This window comes from Hyperolius riggenbachi, chromosome 4 (genome assembly GCF_040937935.1).
Source record: "Hyperolius riggenbachi isolate aHypRig1 chromosome 4, aHypRig1.pri, whole genome shotgun sequence".
NCBI classification, from domain to species: Eukaryota; Metazoa; Chordata; class Amphibia; order Anura; family Hyperoliidae; genus Hyperolius; species Hyperolius riggenbachi.
The window spans coordinates 213,589,203-213,612,604 of NC_090649.1; the positions used below are offsets into that span (position 1 = coordinate 213,589,203).

The following is a 23,402-nucleotide window of genomic DNA, read 5'->3' on the forward strand; positions in this document are numbered from 1 at the left end:
TATTCTTTACCCATGTAAATAACCACAGACAACTTAAATATTGTGGCTGTACAAAATACAGCTCTGTGCTGCACGTAAACATAATCATTTTACTTGTTTAAGTTCTCTATATTACTCTCCTGTGGTGTTGGCTCCTGTTTTTCAGGATATGTTGAAAAATACAATAAAGGGTCATCCTGACCGGCTTCCTCTGCAGATGGCTCTTACCGAGCTGGAAACGTTAGCAGAGAAACTCAACGAGAGAAAGCGGGATGCAGATCAGCGTTGTGAAATCAAGCAGATTGCCAAAGCAATGAATGAAAGGTATCTGAATAAGGTTAGTAAGTCATTTACATACATAAGCGAGAGCTTTCAAAGCACAAAACAAAGCTGAGTATGTCTGACAAGGGCCTTTTTTGGCTATTCAAATCTTGAATATGTTTATACATTTGTTGGTGTTCATGACTCACCCGACCACTTTCTCTCCAGAGGCGTCACTAGGATTGGTGTCACCCGGGGCCATATGCAATTCACCTTTTCACCCGAGTTTTCTCCTAGGAGATAATTTTTCGTCTTCGATTTAAAATAACTTTCCAGAACTTTTCATCTAAAAACGTACCAAAAAGAAGGTGAAAAAATTACATCAAAATTTTCTTGCTTGCTGGTGGCTTAAAAGGCATTTTATTAACCAGTTTAAAAATGTCACCTAGAAGAAAACTCGGAAGAAAAAGGGAATTGCATATGGCCCCCTGTGTGATAATTTGTGTTTTTTTTTTATTTAAAGCAGACCCAAACCAAACATTTTTTTAATAAAAAATATTTCGTTGCACCTCTCTGACACATAGAAAGATAAATAAACACTCCTTCAAGCCTATCAGCATTTCAGTGCATGCTTTTTACCCTTCTCTTTGCATTACTAGGCTTATACAGGTAGCAGCCATTAGCCATTCCTCCTTTGCTGGACACCATCTACTCCACCAGTTTGCAGGATTCTGTCCCAGCAATATGAAAGAAAGGGAGGGGTTTCTCCAATAAATGTAAAATATTTTATATTTGTTATCATGCAGCTGAAAAAAGGCTGCTATTTATTATTATAATTTATAAAATAGATTTTATTTCTGAAATCTTGTATTTTTAATTTGGGTCCACTTTAACTTTTTATACCATAGGTACTGTATATTTTCCAGGGCTCCTTATGCAGCAGTATTACAGCTGTACATCGATCCGGTGGCAATTACATACTGCATACTGAACACCTGGAACCCCCAGCATGAAATTGATTGCCCTTTTATAAATATATAGTTACATACATAGTTACATTGTTAGTATGGTTGAAAAAAGACATTCGTCCATCAAGTCCAACCAGAAAAAATAAATAAAATATAAATAAAACACCATCCTGAACCTGCACATATCCTAGTTCAGTGATGGCTAACCTTGGCACTCCAGCTGTGGTGGAACTACAAGTTCCATGAGGCATTGCAATACTCTTACAGCTCTAATTATAACTCGGGGAGGCAGAGGCATGACGGGATTTGTCGTTTTATCACAGCTGGAGTGCCAAGGTTAGCCATCACTGTCCTAGTTAATCCAGGGGAAGGCGGAAAACCTTATAAGGCCTGGGCCAATTAGCCTTAAAAGGGAAAAATTCCTTCCTGACTCCAGATGGCAGTCAGATAAATCCCTGAATCAACTCTTCCAGGATTTACCTAATAATTACAGCCATGGATGTCCTTTAAGGCAAGCAAAGCATCCAAGCCCTCTTTAAATGCAGAAATAGAGTTTGCCATAACTACTTCCTCAGGTAAGATGTTACAGATTTTAACCACACTTACTGTGAAGAACCCCTTTCTAAATGGCATAAACTTTTTTTCCTCCACACACAAATCATGTCCCCTTGTCCATCGTACAATCCTAGGGACAAAAAGCTCATCTGCCAAGCTTTTGTAATGTCCTCTGATGTGTGTGTATATATACATGTTAATCAGGTCACCTCTCAGTCGCCTTTTTTCCAAGCTAAATAAGCCCAGTTTGTCCAACCTCCAAGAAAGGTTGGACAAACTGGGCTTTTTTGGCTTGGAAAAAAGGCAAATGAGAGGTGACCTGATTAATTTACACTACTGATAGGTTGATGATCCATTATCTGTTATTTATTATCTGTCATTTACCCAAATCCTAAGAACTGTGAAAATGTATGAAATAACTTTTGGAATAGAAAATCTTATCCAGCTAGAGTACCTTATTTTTCTTTGTATACCCTTTGGCATTCTTCCCTTAGAGGTGTACTCACTTTTGTTTCCAGAGGTTTAGACATTAATGGCTGTGTGCCGAGTTATTTTGATGGATTACTTTAAGCAAACATATGGATAAGCACCATCCTGAAAATAACATTTAAGATAATGAGGACGGAATGTGCTAATTGGGTAATCAGACAACCATGGACATAAAAAAGAAAAAAGTACCCAATATGCAGCACCAGACCACTCCAAATATGTTCAAAATACACATTCTTTATTTGATGAAAAGCAAACACAATAAAAACAATGTTAAAAATCACCAAAGGGTGATAGCAGCGGTGTACATAAATAGTCAATAATAATTGTAATAGTAAAAACAACAATCCATATTAATTATCCTCACACTCAAAAATTTATTAAGTGTTAAATATTAGCAAGTAAAGGTCAACAAAGGGACCCTCAAGATTAATAATTAAAAATTAATAGGGCCTGTATAAAGTGCAAAGGGTATTAGAGGTAACAATCCAAGTGTAAGTCAATCAGACTAGGACGGTTGTTCCGTACTTCTAATACCCTTTGCACTTTATACAGGCCCTATTAATTTTTAATTATTAATCTTGAGGGTCCCTTTGTTGACCTTTACTTGCTAATATTTAATACTTTAATAAGTTTTTGAGTGTGAGGATAATTAATATGGATTGTTGTTATTACTATTACAATTATTATTGACTATTTATGTACACCGCTGCTATCACCCTTTGGTGATTTTTAACATTGTTTTTATTGTGTTTGCTTTTCATCAAATAAAGAATTTGTATTTTGAACATATTTGGAGAGTTATTTTTATGGGACAGCAAATTTACACTGTTATACAAGCTGCACAATGACTACTTTACATTGTATTAGTGTCATATCTTCAGTATTGTACCATGAAAAGGTATAATACAATATCTACAATAACGTGAGAGGTGTTCTTACTTTTGTGAGCTATTACTGTATTCTTATAGTAACATGGTGATTTCCTTCATTTATTTTTAACACGGTAGAAAGTTTCATTGTTTTGTCTTAAATGACAGCTTCTCAGCAATGGGAATAGATATCTTATCCGGTCAGATGATATGGTAGAAACTGTGTACAACGAGAGAGGAGAGATCCTGAAAACCAAGCAGAGACGCCTATTCATGCTGAATGATGTACTGATGTGTGCAACCGCTAATTCAAGGTAAGCCTGTGCTCAGAAGGATGGAACAGTAAATAACTGCTTGCCAAATGTGACATAAATTATGCATGAATGTGCAATGTGTTATCCATTTTGTCCATGGTGACATTACAGCCATTTTATGTCATTTTAATAACTTCATAAATGTCTGAGAACCTAATCCACCTGTGCCTTTTACCTAGGCAGCATTTCATTTAGCCCTACGTGCACACCTATCAAAACAGCCATTGTACTCTCGCCCTCTTACTGCTGTTAGCTATTCAGATACATCAGGCGCTGTAGTGAAGCTGACCAGGAGGTGGCAGCAGTGAAGCATGAACCTGATCAGTGAATTACTGACAGTAGTGCTGCTCACATAAACTCAGGTCAGGCATCCTATATCTTGAGTGATGAGACAGTTTTGAAGAAAAGCAATCTTCGTTATATTGTCTATTTGGTGTATGTGTCAAGAGACAACTAGTGAGCTTTTCCCATGCACTGATTTATATAGCTGTGCAGTAGGTAAACTCTTGCTGAAACATAGTAATAACGGCAGCTAATCGCATTATCGGGAGAGGAGTTTTTGCTCTTTTACATAATGTATATAGCCTAGAAATGTTAGTGAATATGACTTGTAAGATCTATTTATTTGCAGAATATCGGATTTTGTAGCTTTTTCTTGTGGCTGAGGAGGAAGCAGATGATCAGTGTACCTTTGCTGCTACAGCACATGATCTGAGTGCTGTGAAGTGCCTTCTCCTACTGTTCCTACCCTTCTGTTAGTAGAATAGACACCAAATTGAGAATTGTGGTCCAGGGATGAACTCTGCGCTGTTAGTTATGGGTAATTTGGCTGATGGGTAAGTTTATGCTTACCCACCGGAGCCACATGAACCACCTTTTTAGAATAGATTGACCCTGCTGGATTATTATTACTCTTATGACTTATCTTATTACTTTCTAGTTCATAAACCACTTCTAAAGTTTTGACAGTGACCACAGCCTTGACTTATTTGTCATTGCTGAATGGTTTATGGTTCAGCTGAGATCAATTTAATTCAGTCATGTGATAAATCCTTTTTTGTCTGCTGGGAAATCTTTCTGTAAAGTTTTGTGCTGGTGCATATTCTTTTCTCTTTTACCAGTAGCTGAAACAAGCCAGACCGCACAGTGCAGTGTGAAGGAGAAATGGTCTTAAAAGAAGATAATTAGTCATTTTCAGAAATTACAAAGACACATTACACATTTACATATATGGGGCAATAGTTGCTAATATTTTAATGTAAGTGCAATATGAAAAATCTGTGTGGTGCAAACCTTTATGTATTGTGATGAGGGAAGTAACAGGTTTGCTTTAAAGAGGAACTCCTTTCCCTATGAAAGTAAAACCTCAGCAAATCATCTTTATACACTGCTTGTATTACAATGGCGCTTATCATGAGTTCAACTGCAGTTTGAAATGAGGGTGGTCAAGAAGCATGAACCACGAGGACACTGAGAAGCATGAACCACGAGGACCCTGAGAAGCATGAACTAGGAGGACCCTGAGAAGCATGAACCACGAGGACCCTGAGAAGCATGAACCACGAGGACCCTGAGGAGCATGAACCACGAGGACCCTGAGGAGCATGAACTACGAGGACCCTGAGGAGCATGAACCACGAGGACCCTGAGGAGCATGAACCACGAGGACACTGAGAAGCATGAACCACGAGGACCCTGAGAAGCATGAACTAGGAGGACCCTGAGAAGCATGAACCACGAGGACCCTGAGAAGCATGAACCACGAGGACCCTGAGGAGCATGAACCACGAGGACTCTGAGGAGCATGAGCCACGAGGACCCTGAGGAGCATGAGCCACGAGGACCCTGAGGAGCATGAGCCACGAGGACCCTGAGGAGCATGAGCCACGAGGACCCTGAGGAGCATGAGCCACGAGGACCCTGAGGAGCATGAGCCACGGGGACCCTGAGGAGCATGAGCCACGAGGACCCTGAGGAGCATGAGCCACGAGGACCCTGAGGAGCATGAGCCACGTGGACACTGAGGAGCATGAGCCACGAGGACACTGAGGAGCATGAGCCACGAGGACACTGAGGAGCATGAGCCACGAGGACACTGAGGAGCATGAGCCACGAGGACCCTGAGGAGCATGAGCCACGAGGACCCTGAGGAGCATGAGCCACGAGGACCCTGAGGAGCATGAGCCACGAGGACCCTGAGGAGCATGAGCCACGAGGACCCTGAGGAGCATGAGCCACGAGGACCCTGAGGAGCATGAGCCACGAGGACCCTGAGGAGCATGAGCCACGAGGACCCTGAGGAGCATGAGCCACGAGGACCCTGAGGAGCATGAGCCACGAGGACCCTGAGGAGCATGAGCCACGAGGACCCTGAGGAGCATGAGCCACGAGGACCCTGAGGAGCATGAGCCACGAGGACCCTGAGGAGCATGAGCCACGAGGACCCTGAGGAGCATGAGCCACGAGGACCCTGAGGAGCATGAGCCACGAGGACCCTGAGGAGCATGAGCCACGAGGACACTGAGCATGAGCCACGAGGACACTGAGGAGCATGAGCCACGAGGACACTGAGGAGCATGAGCCACGAGGACACTGAGGAGCATGAGCCACGAGGACACTGAGGAGCATGAGCCACGAGGACACTGAGGAGCATGAGCCACGAGGACACTGAGGAGCATGAGCCACGAGGACACTGAGACTCAGGAACCATGAGGACACTGGGAAGCATGAACCAAAAAGACACTGAGAAGCATGAACTACAAGGACCCTGAGAAGCATGAACCATGAGTAAGCGGAGCAGAATGAACCACGAGGACACTGAGAAGCATGAACCACGAGGAAACTGAGAAGCATGAACCACGAGGACACTGAGACTCAGGAACCATGAGGACACTGGGAAGCATGAACCAAAAAGACACTGAGAAGCATGAACTACAAGGACCCTGAGAAGCATGAACCATGAGTAAGCGGAGCAGAATGAACCACGAGGACACTGAGAAGCATGAACCACGAGGAAACTGAGAAGCATGAACCATGCAAGAAATGCATGAGCGCAAGAAATGCATCAGACTGAAACACAACCTCCAGCTTTATTCAGACAACTGGGTGACACAGATAAAAGGTATGGAATGTTCTTCACAACAGATTGTATAATACTGGCATTATTTCTCATAGGTCTGTATTGTGGTTTGTTTGAGGCTTTTTTTGTATGTTTTTGTTGTTTTTTTAACCAGTAGAGTCTTATCCAGCATCGACTGGGATTAATTGATGCCAGATAAGTGTCATTTCTGTTTGCTTGAGATTCAATGTTAAAAATAGACTTCGCTAATACAGTACAATACCCCAATCTATATACATACCCTAAACTCCATTAAATACTAAAATGGAGTAATTGAAAGTATATTAACCTTGGGGGAGCCGTGGAGCCCAGTCTTAAAGCACAGCAGAGCCTACAGACAACCTTAGGGCTGATTCACACTACAAGCTTTTAAGCGCAGCTTTTTAAGCGCTAGAGATTTTAAAAGCTCTTGCTAATGTAATGCTATGAGGGATTTTTACAAAATGACATCGCTCCATAGGATAACATTAGCAAGAGCTTTTAAAATCACAAAGCACTTAGAAAAGCTCTTGTAGTGTGGATAAGCCCTAAGGGCCCATTCATACTGGGGTGCTTTGCAGGCGTTTTCCATCGCTTTGCTGATCGCCACCGATCAACAAAGCATGGTAAAGAATGCATCTCTATGGGATCATTCACACTGCAGTGCTTGCAACTTGTCACTGCATGCAGAATTTTTAGAGCCATTGCGATTTGATTCTTGTTTCAAAGTATGAGAATTTACAAACGCTGTACAATCGCCGTGAAAATGATACACAAAATCGATTGTGATCACATTTGGCAATAGGCTCTAAGAAGTTGGCCTTCACCACTGTGAGTACTGCCGGTGATTTGTGCTGGTTGGTTGAGACTGCTGGTAAGTTGAGTTCCGAATAACTAGGACTCTGCTGTATTAAGAAGGTATAGGAGTTACAAACTTAAAATAAAAATGGATACTAGTTAACCACTTAAGGACTGCAGTCATAAAACCCCTTAAGGACCAGAGCCTTTTTTTCCATTCGGACCACTGCAGCTTTCACGGTTTATTGCTCAGTCATACAACCTACCACCTAAATGAATTCTACCTCCTTTTCTTGTCACTAATACAGCTTTCTTTCGGTGCTATTTGATTGCTGCTGCGAGTTTTAGTTTTTATTATATTCATCAAAAAAGACATGAATTTTGTCAAAAAAATGACTTTTTTAACTTTCTGTGCTGACAGTTTTCAAATAAAGTAAAATTTCCTATACATTTGAGCGCGAAAGTTATTCTGCTACATGTCTTTGATAAAAAAAAACCCATTCAGTGTATATTTATTGGATTGGGTAAAAGTTATAGCGTTTACAAACTATGGTGCAAAAAGTGAATTTTCCCATTTTCAAGCATCTCTGACTTTTCTGCGCACCTGTCAGGTTTCATGAGGGGCTAAAATTCCAGGATAGTACAAATACCCCCCAAATGACCCCATTTTGGAAAGAAGACATCCCAAAGTATTCAGTGAGAGGCATGGTGAGTTCATAGAAGATTTTATTTTTTGTCACAAGTTAGCGGAAAATGACACTTTGTAACAAAAAAACAAACAAAAAAAAAAGTTTCCATTTCTTCTAACTTGCGACAAAAAAAAATGAAATCTGCCACGGACTCACTATGTTCCTCTCTGAATACCTTGAAGTGTCTACTTTCCAAAATGGGGTCATTTGTGGGGTGTGTTCACTGTCCTGGCATTTTGGGGGGTGCCTAATTGTAAGCACCCCTGTAAAGCCTAAAGATGCTCATTGGACTTTGGGCCCCTTAGCGCAGTTAGGCTGCAAAAAAGTGCCACACATGTGGTATTGCCGTACTCAGGAGAAGTAGTATAATGTGTTTTGGGGTGTATTTTTACACATACCCATGCTGGGTGGGAGAAATATCTCCGTAAATGACAATTGTTTTCTTTTTTTAACACACAATTGTCAATTTATAGAGATATTTCTCCCACTCAGCATGGGTATGTGGAAAAATACACCCCAAAACACATTATACTACTTCTCCTGAGTACGGCGATACCACATGTGTGGCACTTTTTTGCACCCTAACTGCGCTAAGGGGCCCAAAGTCCAATGAGTACCTTTAGGATTTCACAGGTCATTTTGAGAAATTTCGTTTCAAGACTGCTCCTCACGGTTTAGGGCCCCTAAAATGCCAGGACAGTATAGGAATCCCACAAATTACCCCATTTTAGAAGGAAGACACCCCAAGGTATTCCATTAGGAGGATGGTGAGTTCATAGAAGATTTTTTTTTTTTGTCACAAGTTAGCGGAAATTGATTTTAATTGTTTTTTTTCACAAAGTGTCATTTTCTGCTAACTTGTGACAAAAATAAAATCTTCTATGAACTCACCATACTCCTAACGGAATACCTTGGGGTGTCTTCTTTCTAAAATGGGGTCATTTGTGGGGTTCCTATACTGCCCTGGCATTTTAGGGGCCCTAAACCGTGAGGAGTAGTCTTGAAACCAAATGTCGCAAAATGACCTGTGAAATCCTAAAGGTACTCATTGGACTTTGGGCCCCTTAGCGCACTTAGGGTGCAAGAAAGTGCCACACATGTGGTACCGCCGTACTCAGGAGAAGTAGTATAATGTGTTTTGGGGTGTATTTTTACACATACAGATGCTAGGTGGGAGAAATATCTCTGTAAATGACAATTATTTGATTTTTTTTACACACAATTGTCCATTTACAGAGAGATTTCTCCCACCCAGCATGGGTATGTATAAAAATACACCTCAAAACACATTATACTACTTCTTCTGAGTACGGCGATACCACATGTGTGACACTTTTTTGCAACCTAGGTGCGCTAAGGGGCCTAACGTCCTATTCACAGGTCATTTTGAGGCATTTGGATTCTAGACTACTCCTCACGGTTTAGGGCCCCTAAAATGCCAGGGCAGTATAGGAACCCCACAAGTGACCCCATTTTAGAATGAAGACACCCCAAGGTATTCCGTTAGGGGTATGGTGAGTTCATAGAAGATTTTTTTTTTGTCACAAGTTAGCGGAAAATGACACTTTGTGAAAAAAAAAAACAATACATATCAATTTCCGCTAACTTGTGACAAAAAATAAAATCTTCTATGAACTCACCATACTCCTAACGGAATACCTTGGGGTGTCTTCTTTCTAGAATGGGGTCATTTGTGGGGTTCCAATACTGCCCTGGCATTTTAGGGGCCCTAAACCGTGAGTAGTCGTCTTGAACCCAAATGTCTCAAAATGACCTGTGAAATCCTAAAGGTACTCATTGGACTTTGGGCCCCTTAGCACAGTTAGGCTGCAAAAAAGTGTCACACATGTGGTATCGCCGTACTCAGAAGAAGTAGTATAATGTGTTTTGTGGTGTATTTTTACATATAACCATGCTGGGTGGGAGAAATCTCTCTGTAAATGACACATTTTTGATTTTTTTTACACACAATTGTCCATTTACAGAGAGATTTCTCCCACCCAGCATGGGTATGTGTAAAAATACACCACAAAACACATTATACTACTTCTCCTGAGTATGGCGATACTACATGTGTGACACTTTTTTGCAGCCTAGGTGCGCTAAGGGGCCCAACGTCCTATTCACAGGTCATTTTGAGGCATTTGTTTTCTAGACTACTCCCCACGGTTTAGGGCCCCTAAAATGCCAGGGCAGTATAGGAACCCCACAAGTGACCCCATTTTAGAAAGACGACACCCCAAGGTATTCCGTTAGGGGTATGGTGAGTTCATAGAAGATTTTATTTTTTGTCACAAGTTAGTGAAAAATGACACTTTGTGAAAAAAAACAATAAAAATCCAATTTCCGCTAACTTTTGACAAAAAATAAAATCTTCTATGAACTCATCATACACCTAACAGAATACCTTGGGGTGTCTTCTTTCTAAAATGGGGTCACTTGTGGGGTTCCTATACTGCCCTGGCATTTTACGGGCCCAAAACTGTGAGTAGTCTGGAAACCAAATTTCTCAAAATGACTGTTCAGGGGTATAAGCATCTGCAAATTTTGATGACAGGTGGTCTATGAGAGGGCAAATTTTGTGGAAACGGTCATAAGCAGGGTGGCCTCTTAGATGACAGGATGTATTGGGCCTGATCTGATGGATAGGAGTGCTAGGGGGGTGACAGGAGGTGATTGATGGGTGTCTCAGGGGGCGGTTAGAGGGGAAAATAGATGCAATCAATGCACTGGGGAGGTGATCGGAAGGGGGTCTGAGGGGGATCTGAGGGTTTGGCCGAGTGATCAGGAGCCCACACGGGGCAAATTAGGGCCTGATCTGATGGGTAGGTGTGCTAGGGGGTGACAGGAGGTGATTTATGGGTGTCTCAAGGTGTGATTAGAGGGGGGAAATAGATGCAAGCAATGCACTAGCGAGGTGATCAGGGCTGGGGTCTGAGGGCGTTCTGAGGTGTGGGCGGGTGATTGGGTGCCCGCAAGGGGCAGATTAGGGTCTAATCTGATGGGTAACAGTGACAGGTGGTGATAGGGGGTGATTGATGGGTAATTAGTGGGTGTTTAGAGGAGAGAAGAGATGTAAACACTGCACTTGGGAGGTGATCTGATGTCGGATCTGCGGGCGATCTATTGGTGTGGGTGGGTGATCAGATTGCCCGCAAGGGGCAGGTTAGGGGCTGATTGATGGGTGGCAGTGACAGGGGGTGATTGATGGGTGGCAGTGACAGGGGGTGATTGATGGGTGATTGACAGGTGATCAGTGGGTTATTACAGGGAATAACAGATGTAAATATTGCACTGGCGAATTGATAAGGGGGGGGGTCTGAGGGCAATCTGAGCGTGTGGGCGGGTGATTGGGTGCCCGCAAGTGGCAGATTAGGGTCTAATCTGATGGGTAACAGTGACAGGTGGTGATAGGGGGTGATTGATGGGTAATTAGTGGGTGTTTAGAGGAGAGAATAGATGTAAACGATGGATTTGGGAGGTGATCTGATGTCGGATCTGCGGGCGATCTATTGGTGTGGGTGGGTGATCAGATTGCCCGCAAGGGGCAGGTTAGGGGCTGATTGATGGGTGGCAGTGACAGGGGGTGATTGATGGGTAGCAGTGACAGGGGGTGATTGACAGGTGATCAGTGGGTTATTACAGGGAAGAACGGATGTAAATAATGCACTGGCGAATCGATAAGGGGGGGGGTTGAGGGCAATCTGAGTGTGTGGGCGGGCGATTGGGTGCCCGCAAGGGTCTAATCTGATGGGTAACAGTGACAGGTGGTGATAGGGGGTGATTGATGGGTGATTGATGGGTAATTAGTGGGTGTTTAGAGGAGAGAATAGATGTAAACGATGGATTTGGGAGGTGATCTGATGTCGGATCTGCGGGCGATCTATTGGTGTGGGTGGGTGATCAGATTGCCCGCAAGGGGCAGGTTAGGGGCTGATTGATGGGTGGCAGTGACAGGGGGTGATTGATGGGTGGCAGTGACAGGGGGTGATTGACAGGTGATCAGTGGGTTATTACAGGGAAGAACGGATGTAAATAATGCACTGGCGAATCGATAAGGGGGGGGGGTTGAGGGCAATCTGAGTGTGTGGGCGGGCGATTGGGTGCCCGCAAGGGTCTAATCTGATGGGTAACAGTGACAGGTGGTGATAGGGGGTGATTGATGGGTAATTAGTGGGTGTTTAGAGGAGAGAATAGATGTAAACGATGGATTTGGGAGGTGATCTGATGTCGGATCTGCGGGCGATCTATTGGTGTGGGTGGGTGATCAGATTGCCCGCAAGGGGCAGGTTAGGGGCTGATTGATGGGTGGCAGTGACAGGGGGTGATTGACGGGTGATTGACAGGTGATTGACAGGTGATTGACAGGTGATTGACAGTTGATCAGGGGGGATAGATGCATACAGTACGCAGGGGGGGGAGGGTCTGGGGGGGTCTGGGGAGAATCTGAGGGGTGGGGGGTGATCAGGAGGGAGCAGGGGGCAGTTTAGGGACTAAAAAAAAAAATAGCGTTGACAGATAGTGACAGGGAGTGATTGATGGGTGATTAGGGGGGTGATTGTGTGCAAATGGTGGTCTGGGGGGTGGGCAGGGGGGGGTCTGAGGGGTACTGTGGGCGATCAGGGGGCAGGGGGGGGCAGATCAGTGTGTTTGGGTGCAGACTAGGGTGGCTGCAGCCTGCCCTGGTGGTCCCTCGGACACTGGGACCACCAGGGCAGGAGGCAGCCTGTATAATACACTTTGTATACATTACAAAGTGTATTATACACTTTGTAGCGGCGATCGCGGGGTTAACAACCCGCCGGCGCTTCCGATTGGCCGGCGGGTTGACGTCGCGGGTGGGCGGAGCCTATTGCCGGTGGATGCGCGCGCATCCCAGCGCGCGATCCCCGGCCAGAGAGTGCTCCAGGACCTGACGCCAATCTGCGTTACGTGGTCCTGGGGCTGCCACTTTGCCGCCGCCAATATGAAGTAGGCGGTCGGCAAGTGGTTAAAGAGGAACTGTAACGTAGAAATTACTGTATATTCTGGCGTATAAGACTACTTTTCAACCCTTGAAAATCTTCAGAAAAGTCAGGGGCCATCTTATACGCCGGGTGTCATTGTTGCCGGGTGATATGCCCTATCCTGGTACCGACTCTCATATCTCGCTGCTGAGGACTGTAGTGAAGTGGCGCAGGCGCACATGTGAATGGTGAAAGAGGCGTGTTTTATGGGCACAGCGCTATCTATTCTTCCATACCGCTCTGATAAACGGGGAAAGCTGATCAATCCGCTAGAGGTGGCCACACACGATACAATAAAATTATCCGATTTTACGAAAATTCGATAAATATGATCGGATCTCCCGAAAAAATCGAAAGCTTTTTTTTCATTCGACTGAAAAATCAGATCGGATTTCCGTTTTGTCCGATTTTTATCGATCGGGAATGCTGGAAATTTTTCTTCAATTTTTCTAAAGATTGTATGGTGTGTGTTAGATTGTCAATTTATTAATACACACCTTAGCGATTTTCTCAGAGTTTCCAATCATTTTTTATCATAATTGGGGAAAAATTTTACATAGGTGTATGGCACATTGGTCATATTTTTGAAATGTTACAGAAAAATGTATTGCAATTCTTAAATTGAACAGATATTTAAAAAAATGTATGGCGTGTGGTCACCTTTAGGGAGAGTTGACCAATCCAACTAGTCAATTACCTGTATACTGTTATATACTCGGTACCACATACAGTATAGCACCAGTATCTGTTCATACATAGCACCAGTACATGATGTGTTTTTTTTTTATTTTTATTTGGTGTGTGTTGGAAGACGGGAAGTCTTATATGGCGAGTATATCCCAAAGTCTATATTTTATATGGAAAAGTTGGTATTGATATCTCAGCACCTATAGCTCCTACTCACTTAAAATTTTTAGTGTAGATTGAGGACATCCCAAACTACCTCCATGCCAAATTGCATCCCCTCCATCCCCACTGATATCTCACAAGATAGCTTCAATATACCTTATCTCAAGAATCAGCTAGATTGGGGGCTTCAATTTGACTGATAAAGCAGTCATGTGCTTAGCCTGTTTTCTGCGGTATAACGCTAAGTCAAAACTTTGCGTTAACCAAGATAAAATGAAAATCCGTAGGCTTTCATTTTACCTTTCACACCCGACGCTGCGTTTCGGTGCGTTGCCAGTCGACGCACTTGGGAACTTTTAACCGTCGGGAGCTGGCGTTTTCATGTTGGGTGAATGAATAGCTGCCGCCTCATCCCAACATCCCAATGATACGCCACAGGCTATTCAACATGTGCAGGAGAATGGCTCCTGCAGCGTTGTTGGATGTGAAAGAGCCCTAAAGGTAGCCATACACTGGTCAATTTGCCATCAGATTCGACCAACAGACAGATCCCTATCTGATCGAATCTGATCAGAGAGGGATCGTATGGCTACCTTTACTGCAAACAGAAGGTGAACCGATTTCTGCCTGAAACCGTTCACAATCGGTGGTGGTGGTGCTGCCGCCGCTTCCCCCCACCTGCATCACCTGCTCCGCCGGCGCGAGTCCTGGGTCTCCGCTCTTCTTCTCCGCTCTGGTCTCCAGCATGCTTCCCTTCTTCCTGTCTGGGGGAAGTTTAAACAGTAGAGCGCCCTCTACTGTTTAAACTTCCTACCGGGACAGGAAGAAGGGAAGCATGCTGGAGACCAGAGCGGACCAGAGTGGAGAAGAAGAGCGGAGACCCGGGAGTCGCGCCAGCGGAGCAGGTAATGTATTGCAGCTCTATTGCGTCGGTCGTCGGGCACTCGAACTATCTAGCGATGCGCTCTTTACCCGCGGGCGATCGACGGTTATTTTCCACACGGCGCGATCGATGGGATCGGGCGGAATGGACCGAAATTCGGCGTGTAGCGCGAACGATTGGCAGCAGATTCGATCCCAATGATCGAATCTGCTGTCGAAACGGCGGCAAATCGGGCCAGTGTATGGCCAGCTTTAGGGTTGCTTAGGATCACATGCAACATCTGCAGTGACCAATGTAATTTATGACTACCTAGATTTACTACAGCTGTTTTGTGCTGCATGTGATGAATGTCTCTGCAGTGTGATAACCGTTACAAAGTCTCTCATGGATCCCTGTATGCCACAATCGGCACTCTGCCTCAGAATTTGGTGTAGCAGTTTTGAATTAATAAGCTGACAGCTCAACTGTGATTCAATTAAGTTGTTTGACAAAAAATAGGCATACACTGTACAATTTTTTTTCCAAGTTAGACATCTGATTAGATAAAGTTTGATCATGAATTGAAGGGATTTAACCTTTACGATCAATTTTACAATTGATATTAACCACTTCAGCCTAACTGTACGAAAATTTTCGTCCAGTTAGGCTGCTGCGCACTACCGCGGGTCGTGTGCGCTTCCTCGGGCCCCCCCGTGCGCGCCCCTGCTGCTGGCCGCTAGCCCACCGATCAGTGAAAGGACCCCCCGGAGAAAAGCCGACAGCGTCTCTTCAGATGCTGCGGCTTTTCTGAGCTCTGGTCTCCTTTCTTCTGCCTGGGGGCGAGATCGATCGCTCCCAGGACTTTTTGGACTGTGGCCATCTTGTGGCCAAATAGCAAATTACACCAAAAACACACTTTGTGTTAAATAAATAAATGTTAATACATTAAAAAAAAACTGTTTACCTCCCACACCAAAAAATACCCACATACATGTTTAAATAAAAAAAATTATAATAAAAATTATCAATATGATTTATTAAATTATGGGCTTCTAAATAGTGATGGACGCAAATTGAAAAAATGCACCTTTATTTCCAAATTGAATATCGGTGCCATACATTGTGATCGGGACATAATTTAAATGGTGTAATAAGCGGGACAAATTGGTAAATAAAGTACATAGGTTTTAATTATGGTAGCATGTATTAATTTCAAACTATAATGGCCAAAAGCTGAGGAATAATGATTTTTTTCCATTTCTTTCTTAATATTCCTATTAAAATGGATTTACAATAAATTAATTCTCAGCAAAATGTATCACCCACAGAAAGCCTAATTGGTGGCGAAAAAAACAAGATATAGATCCATTCATTGTGCCGAGTAGTGATAAAGTTATTAGAAAATGAATGGGAGGTGAAAGTTGCTCTGATGCAAAAAAATTTCAACCCTGTGGGCTTAAGTGGTTAAGGGCTAAAATCGTTCTAAAGGCCCCAATGTTGGTCTTTAGACTGTCATAAAATAATTGATTGTTCAATCAATTGCAATATCAATTGAAAACAAAATTAAGTGCTAACTAAATAGTGTGTGCCCAGCTTTAGAAAACCATGAGACCTTCAGATGAAATTGCTTGCCATTGGGGTTCTTCCATGGAGTCACTGCCCAGGAATTTAGTAGCGCTTGAAAATATTGTTTCAAATTACAATATTTCTTTTTAAACTGATGTCTTCAAAAATTATTTTTTTTTAAATTCTTTTCAATGTCTCCTTGAAGAATCAGGGAATTATTTTCAACCAATACAACATTCCAGTATGGAATAAAGCTGCAAGGTTTATGAAATTCATGTGCATCTCTTTTAGGTCTTCCAATGAGGGCAGCAACATGGTGACAGAAGGCCAGAAATACTTACTGAAATGGAGCGTGCCTCTGGGTCAGGCAGAGGTTATTGAATATGGAGAGACTGAGGAGCAAGGAGATCAGGCTCGATTCTCTTCTGTACACGCAGCTGAAAAGGTCATTTGTGCCAAGCCAAGTAAGTGTACATAATAGATTTAGATGACAATAGGCGACTTTTGGAATGTTGCTGGAAGCATTGTTTCTCAATTTTGCTCTATTTCTTGGGTTAGTCAGCTAGAAATGCCATCCTGTGCTGCAAGTTTCAGCTTTACTTAAAATTTCCTTAACATTTCTGCTGTGAAAAGTTCTAAATAAAAATTATGGTCTGTGACAGGTCTGCTAAAGTCTCGGTGTTCAATTACAGCATAATCATTCAATCATTCTGGGCTCAGCAATTATGATTCATTTTCGAACTGTTTGCCGTGTTTAGGCACAGAGGTGTGTTGTTAAAGGGAACCAGAGACGAAGCACCCTCATGTATTTTACCCTCATGTATTTTACCATATATATCAGTGGGAACATTAGGGAAACCGCCTACCCTGCTCTCTACTTCATTCTTCACTGTTCAGCTTGCTTGTTATCAACCCTGATAAAATCCCTGACTGAGCATTCAGTCTGGCTTTACTCGGGAATCATTATAGCTGAGTCTGTCTTCTCTGATGTGCAAGGCTGGCACTTCTCTGCACAACTCTGCTTAGAGCATAGAAGGAGGTGAGCCGTGGACAGTCGGGTGCTTACCAAAACAGAGCCTGGGGAAAACACTGCTTCTGTGGTGTTCTCATACATACAGGGATAAAATATAAAGTAGATAGTTTAATGCCATCTTCATAATATGATGCCACCTCCCCATTTCTGCAATGGCTGAGTCTCACCTTCCTCCAAGATCAAATTATAGCAAGCTTGACCATTTTTTTAAGCAAAAGTTGTCCTATTTGAGTGGGGAATCGGGTACCTTCGCACAGAGCTTAGATGAAAATGTCACATTGTGTGGACAGAAACATACAGAAGCTTTTTTACGTTTTTAGCAAATGTGCCGTTTTTTGCGATTTAACCAAAGAGCGATGTTTATCCTCACAATACGGCTTTAGTAAATCAGTTTCAACATATTGTGTTATATTTTCATGGAATAAACATATTAACAGATTGTATACCTTTCCCCTTTACACAATATTTGCTTGACCTCAGAAACATTGCTTTGCATTTAAAAGTACTGCACATAGTAAAAAGATATGGAAGGGATAAAGGTTGTTACAAATATCAATGTGAGCAGGCAGGGCTGAGTGGCTTAATTAACAGATCACACAGATTAAGCTGTCAAACAGAAGCTAGAACAGTTAATTTACATTTTCTGCTGTGAGGCCAATACTGCGCTAGGTCTCCCCATCCAGTCGCTTGTATGGTAGACACAGAACTATTCCTCGTCATTTTCATCTTGTCCATGTGAGTAACCTGATTAAGGCCTCTGGCTAGCCCTCATTACACTGGCACCACACTGAATGCTTGCTTGCACAACAAGAGCTTTCTTGTTAACCTCCCTAGCGGTATGGACAGAAATGTCCGTTCAAAAAAACATGCTGTGAACAGTATAAACATGCGTACACATCAATACTCTCCTGCACTGTATACTAGACCCTTGCTTGACACATTTTGGCAAGTTACAGGAAAAAAAAAGTTTTAAAAATAAATTTTATCACTGTTTGCACAGAAATCCTGGGGTAATTGAACGCTGGGAAGGTTAATCTATTATGCACACTAGAACTGAGTTAGAGCTTCTGAATACCAATTAGCTTTTCGGGGGTAAATTCATTTCTCAGGCTTCCGCCCTGTGGATTTGTAGCTTGTATTTTTTTTTAAGCTAATGGTTCTACATTCACAAATAAGCATGGTGTTCTTCAGCTCCTATAAACTACTATGGCTCTGCATTGTGTCAGCTGCTGATGCAAATATTAGCTAGATTAGTCCAGAATGTGGGCCCTCTACCCTTCTCAGAGACTTCTAGTGATCTTGCACAATTTATATTGTTTTTGTATTCCTCAGTAACTCTTTTCAAAGTAGAAGCATGGGTTACATGAATTATTGAATTATTTTATTACATATTTTCACAGAAATATAATATTATAATAATATTAGTGTATTAGAGAGGCAGCCATTTTGTGGACCATTTATTTCTAAGGAGACAGCCTTTTATATCATCTCAAGTCGTTTGTAGGTAGGCGCTCAGATATTGTTCATTCGATAGGAGCACTTTTCACAGCATAAACGAATGGGGTCTCCCCCTTAAGGTATAGACTCACCAGATGGTGCGGTCTTCAGGGCCCGTATCCGCATTCGAGGTATTGGCCACCTCGCAGCCTAGCTGGCACTCTTCCCACCTGGTCTTCTTATGGCTGTTGGTGAAAAAAATAGGCTCCACATTGCGTAAAAGTGTATAAAAAGTTTATTCCTAAGTGGATCACTGTGTACAACGATAAAAAATGTACTGTGCCTTTAAGGCCCGACTAATGGTCAAAAAAATGTGCTTCCTACAGTTTGCTAATTATGACAATTGCTCACAACAACGTTTTTGGGGATGCTAGAAGCATAGGCACTCATCCACACAACATGCACAACAGGCCCTTTCCCCAGCAAGCATATCTCAGTAGCCAAACTAAGAAAAATTGTTTAAAAACATGAACAAACAACATGCGCTCCTTCAGCCGCGTCCGGCCGACAGTACACATGTAAAAGCGTCACTCCGTGGCTCCGCCATAAGAAGACCAGGTGGGAAGAGAGCCAGCTAGGCTGCGAGGTGGCCAATACCTCGAATGCTGATACAAGCCCGAAAGGCCGCACCTTCTGGTGAGTCTATACCTTAAGGGGGAGACCCCATTCATTTATGCTGTAAAAAATGCTCCTATCGAATGAACAGTATCTGAGTGCCTACCTACAAACGACTAGAGATTGTATGAGTGAGAACACACACTAAGGAGGAGCGCTCCATCGGTTTAAGCCTTTTAAAAGGACAATCTGATATGAAATTAATGAATTGATTGTGCTTGATATTTGAGAATTTGCATGAGCACAGTATCTGGTGTTTTTAGTTTGATTTTAAGCCTTTTCATATCACTAGTAGCTATAGTTCCCACAGGGGCCCTTATACAATTCACTTTTTCTCCTAAGATTTCTCTGAGGAGATAATTTATCATCTTCTCCTTAAAAGATACATGAGTTGAAAAAACAGAACTAAAGGAAGTACCTATGTCCAACCAGAATTCCATTCAGTTGAGGACCACGTCCTCCTTCATCCCCCCCCCTCCCCCTCCGCACACCTTAGATTGTCTGTCTGTAAATCGTTCCGGACAAAGCCCCAACCATTCCGGCTGGACCTTTGAACCGGATGTAGTTGTGGCCACTCTGCCGTCTTGTGCATGTGCAGATCATCCTGTACATGGCTGCACTCCCGGCGGGCTCCTCTCTGCAGTCTGATTGGAACCTTTAAACCAGATGTAGTTGTGGCGATTCTAACATCTCAGGCATGCACAGATCTTCACATGCACTGCTCTTGGGGCATGTGAGTGTGGGGGCTGCAAGAAGAGTCAGCCTGTAGCGTGGCTGCGTACAGGAAGATCTGCATGTACCCAAACGTTTGAATCACCACAGCTACATCCGATTCCTTTGTCCGGAGCGATTTACAGATGATCTAAGGTGTAGTTGGGGGGGGGGGGGGATGGAGGATTTTGTACTCAGCTAAATGGAATTCCGGATGGACATGGGTACTTCCTTTAGTTCTGATTTTTTTTTTTTAACTCATATAGCCTTTAAAATACATTTTCAAAACCCTGGAATTAAAAGTACCAAAACGTTGGTGAAAAGTTTTTTTTGTCAACATTATTCTAAACATTGTATTGCTTGTTAGAGGCATTTTATTGGTAAGCTGTAAAAAATATCACCTAGGAGAACTTAGAAGAAAAAGTTATTTGAATAGGTGCTAGTGTGTCTTTATATAAATCAGAGCAACAGTAGCAATGAAAACGTTTGTTTGTGGGGTAGGGACAAAAGCACCATGATTCAGATCCATTCCTGCAATTTTTTGTACTAAAAGCAACAATTTTCTAAATGCATTTACTTATTGGTGTGTGTGTGTGTGTGTGTGTGTGTGTGTGTGTGTGTGTGTGTGTGTGTGTGTGTGTGTGTGTGTGTGTGTGTGTGTGTGTGTGTGTGTGTGTGTGTGTGTGTGTGTGTGTGTGTGTGTGTGTGTGTGTGTGTGTACATATATATATGTGTGTGTGTGAGGACTGAAAAATGGTTAAGTTTTCTTTAAAATTTTCAAAATTAAATATTGTAGATAATTAAAGAATTTTGTATATCCTGCAGCTTTTGCCCAGTCTGATAAATATGCAGAAATTATTTGCCAGTCAGTTAAAGTGTACCCGAGGGGACATTGGTGAGATAAACATGTGTATTGTATGTACAGTTTCAAAATATATTTATAATGAAGCTATTTTTCTTTTCTTTTTTTTTTTCTGCCTGAAAGAGTTCATTTTCAGGCATGCAAGTGCCAGCTTCGGTCTTGTTGGTACTGTCTGGAAGATGGTAAACATCACTGATAAGTAAATTACAGCCATACTGTGATAAACAGCGGAAAAGCCGCCGCATGTTCTAGCAGCAAGGCGGCTGATTCCGCGTCTGATGCGGCAGTTTGTCCGCGTCAGCAGGCGTCTGGTTTGTCTGGAGCTGGTGGTGCCCATGGGCAGAGTGGCGTGGGGGCCGCTGCATGTTCTGACGGCAAAGCGGCGGATTCCGCGTCCAGTGCGGGGGGTTCCCCGCAACAACATGCGTCTGGGTTAGCTGGACCTAGTAGTGAACAGAGATGGAGAGCTACGTGCACCGCTAGACAGGCTCTTTAGCGCCGCTAGACGGTCAGCTGATTCCTGCTCGGCTATTGATTGGTTGATGGGAGCTGGGCGGCGCTGTAGGGTGCTTTACTATATATATCTCTTGCTGTTCAGATGCTGGTTGTCTGGTGTTGCGAATGCTTATGTGTTAGCACTCCGACCTTAGTCAGATCTTCCAGTGTGGTGGAACCAGGAGTACCTGGGAATCCACACTTAGCCAGTTACTGTATATCATCTGTGTTATTCTCTAGCATAGTTCCAGGGTGTTGAGATCACGGCCCTCACACCCCAGACTAGGAATACTGTATATCATCTGGTTCCCTGCAACAACATGCGTCTGGGTTAGCTGGACCTAGTAGTGAACAGAGATGGAGAGCTACGTGCACCGCTAGACAGGCTCTTTAGCGCCGCTAGACGGTCAGCTGATTCCTGCTCGGCTATTGATTGGTTGATGGGAGCTGGGCGGCGCTGTAGGGTGCTTTACTATATATATATATCTCTTGCTGTTCAGATGCTGGTTGTCTGGCGTTGCGAATGCTTATGTGTTAGCACTCCGACCTTAGTCAGATCTTCCAGTGTGGTGGAACCAGGAGTACCTGGGAATCCACACTTAGCCAGTTACTGTATATCATCTGTGTTATTCTCTAGCATAATTCCAGGGTGTTGAGATCACGGCCCTCACACCCCAGACTAGGAATACTGTATATCATCTGTGTTATTCTCTAGCATAGTTCCAGGGTGTTGAGATTACGGACCTCACACCTCAGACTAGGCCTTGTTCTGATATCTGTTATGACCTGCAGCTTTCCTGACTATTCTTCTGATCTCTGATTTGGTACTTTGCATATCTGATACTCTGTTGCCGACCCGGCCTGTCTGACCTTCTGGCTGTCACCCTCCGCAGGGTGTCCAGCCTTTCCGCAGGGGTCCCCTGCTCTTCAGAGGGGACACTGCTCCTTATCAGTCAGGGACTCCCTTTCCAGGTGTCCTTGGCTGCACTAGAGTCTCCCCTACTTATTGGACCACCTGCTACCCCGGTGGTCCAAAGGTTACTGTTGCACCAAAACACTTACACACTCAGGTGTCTAGAGGTTAGACATATTTGATTATTGGCGATTCTGCAGATCCCCAATAATCAGGTATATCTGTATTCTTGGGGATACTGCAGATCGCCAAGAATCAGATTCTCTCTCTGGTTGCTGACACCTATTGTTACACATACAATTTTCCTGGCAGAATACAACTTCTGAGGGCAGGGGAGAAATAGAAAAAAGATCAATAGTTTATGTATTTTAACTCTGGGGTGCTTCATAGACTACTGTTGAACAGAGACAATAAAACATTCAATCTACTTTTTAAATGTTTTAATATAAAATAAAAACGTGATATGAAAGAGTCATTTTTAGGAGTAGGAGATAAATACAATAGTTTATCTCATCAGTTCACTTTCACCTTGGGTTCACTTTAAGCCCTTACAGATTTGTTCTTTTGTCTTAATTTTCAATATGAGCAGTTTGCTAGCACTTATAGGTTGATATGTGTTGTCTGTTTCAACATGGAAACAGACGTTATTATATTTTATTTGAGATAGTATTTCATTCTTTGCAATAAAAGGCAAAGGTTACTGCACATTTCACAACTCCGACTCTTACGTTACACAATGATAATGCATTTCTCGACACTCAACAGCAATTCTTAACCCTGACCTACATTCATTACCTTATATCTACAGATATATTATACATGGGGCCTGGACAGCTTTATCATGACTTGCAGAATCTACTACATGATTTGGATGTTGTCAACCAAATATCACAGCTAATATCCCAGCTAAAAGGACATTATCAGGTACGATCTTATTTAGGATTATGGAGAATAATAAAGGTAAGAAAAGA

The 23,402-nt window shown here is 43.0% G+C and overlaps 1 protein-coding gene across 2 annotated transcripts in view; it reads left to right on the forward strand.

Annotated features, from left to right (window-relative positions):
• Positions 1–23,402, forward strand: part of ARHGEF10 (Rho guanine nucleotide exchange factor 10) — a 251,922-nt gene that overhangs the window by 145,587 nt on the left and 82,933 nt on the right. For both annotated transcript variants that reach the window (XM_068281340.1, XM_068281341.1), the window contains 4 exons: positions 146–316; positions 3,293–3,438; positions 16,597–16,769; positions 23,240–23,355. In XM_068281340.1, coding sequence (XP_068137441.1) covers positions 146–316; positions 3,293–3,438; positions 16,597–16,769; positions 23,240–23,355 — 606 coding nt within the window. The remainder of the gene's footprint in view (positions 1–145; positions 317–3,292; positions 3,439–16,596; positions 16,770–23,239; positions 23,356–23,402) is intronic.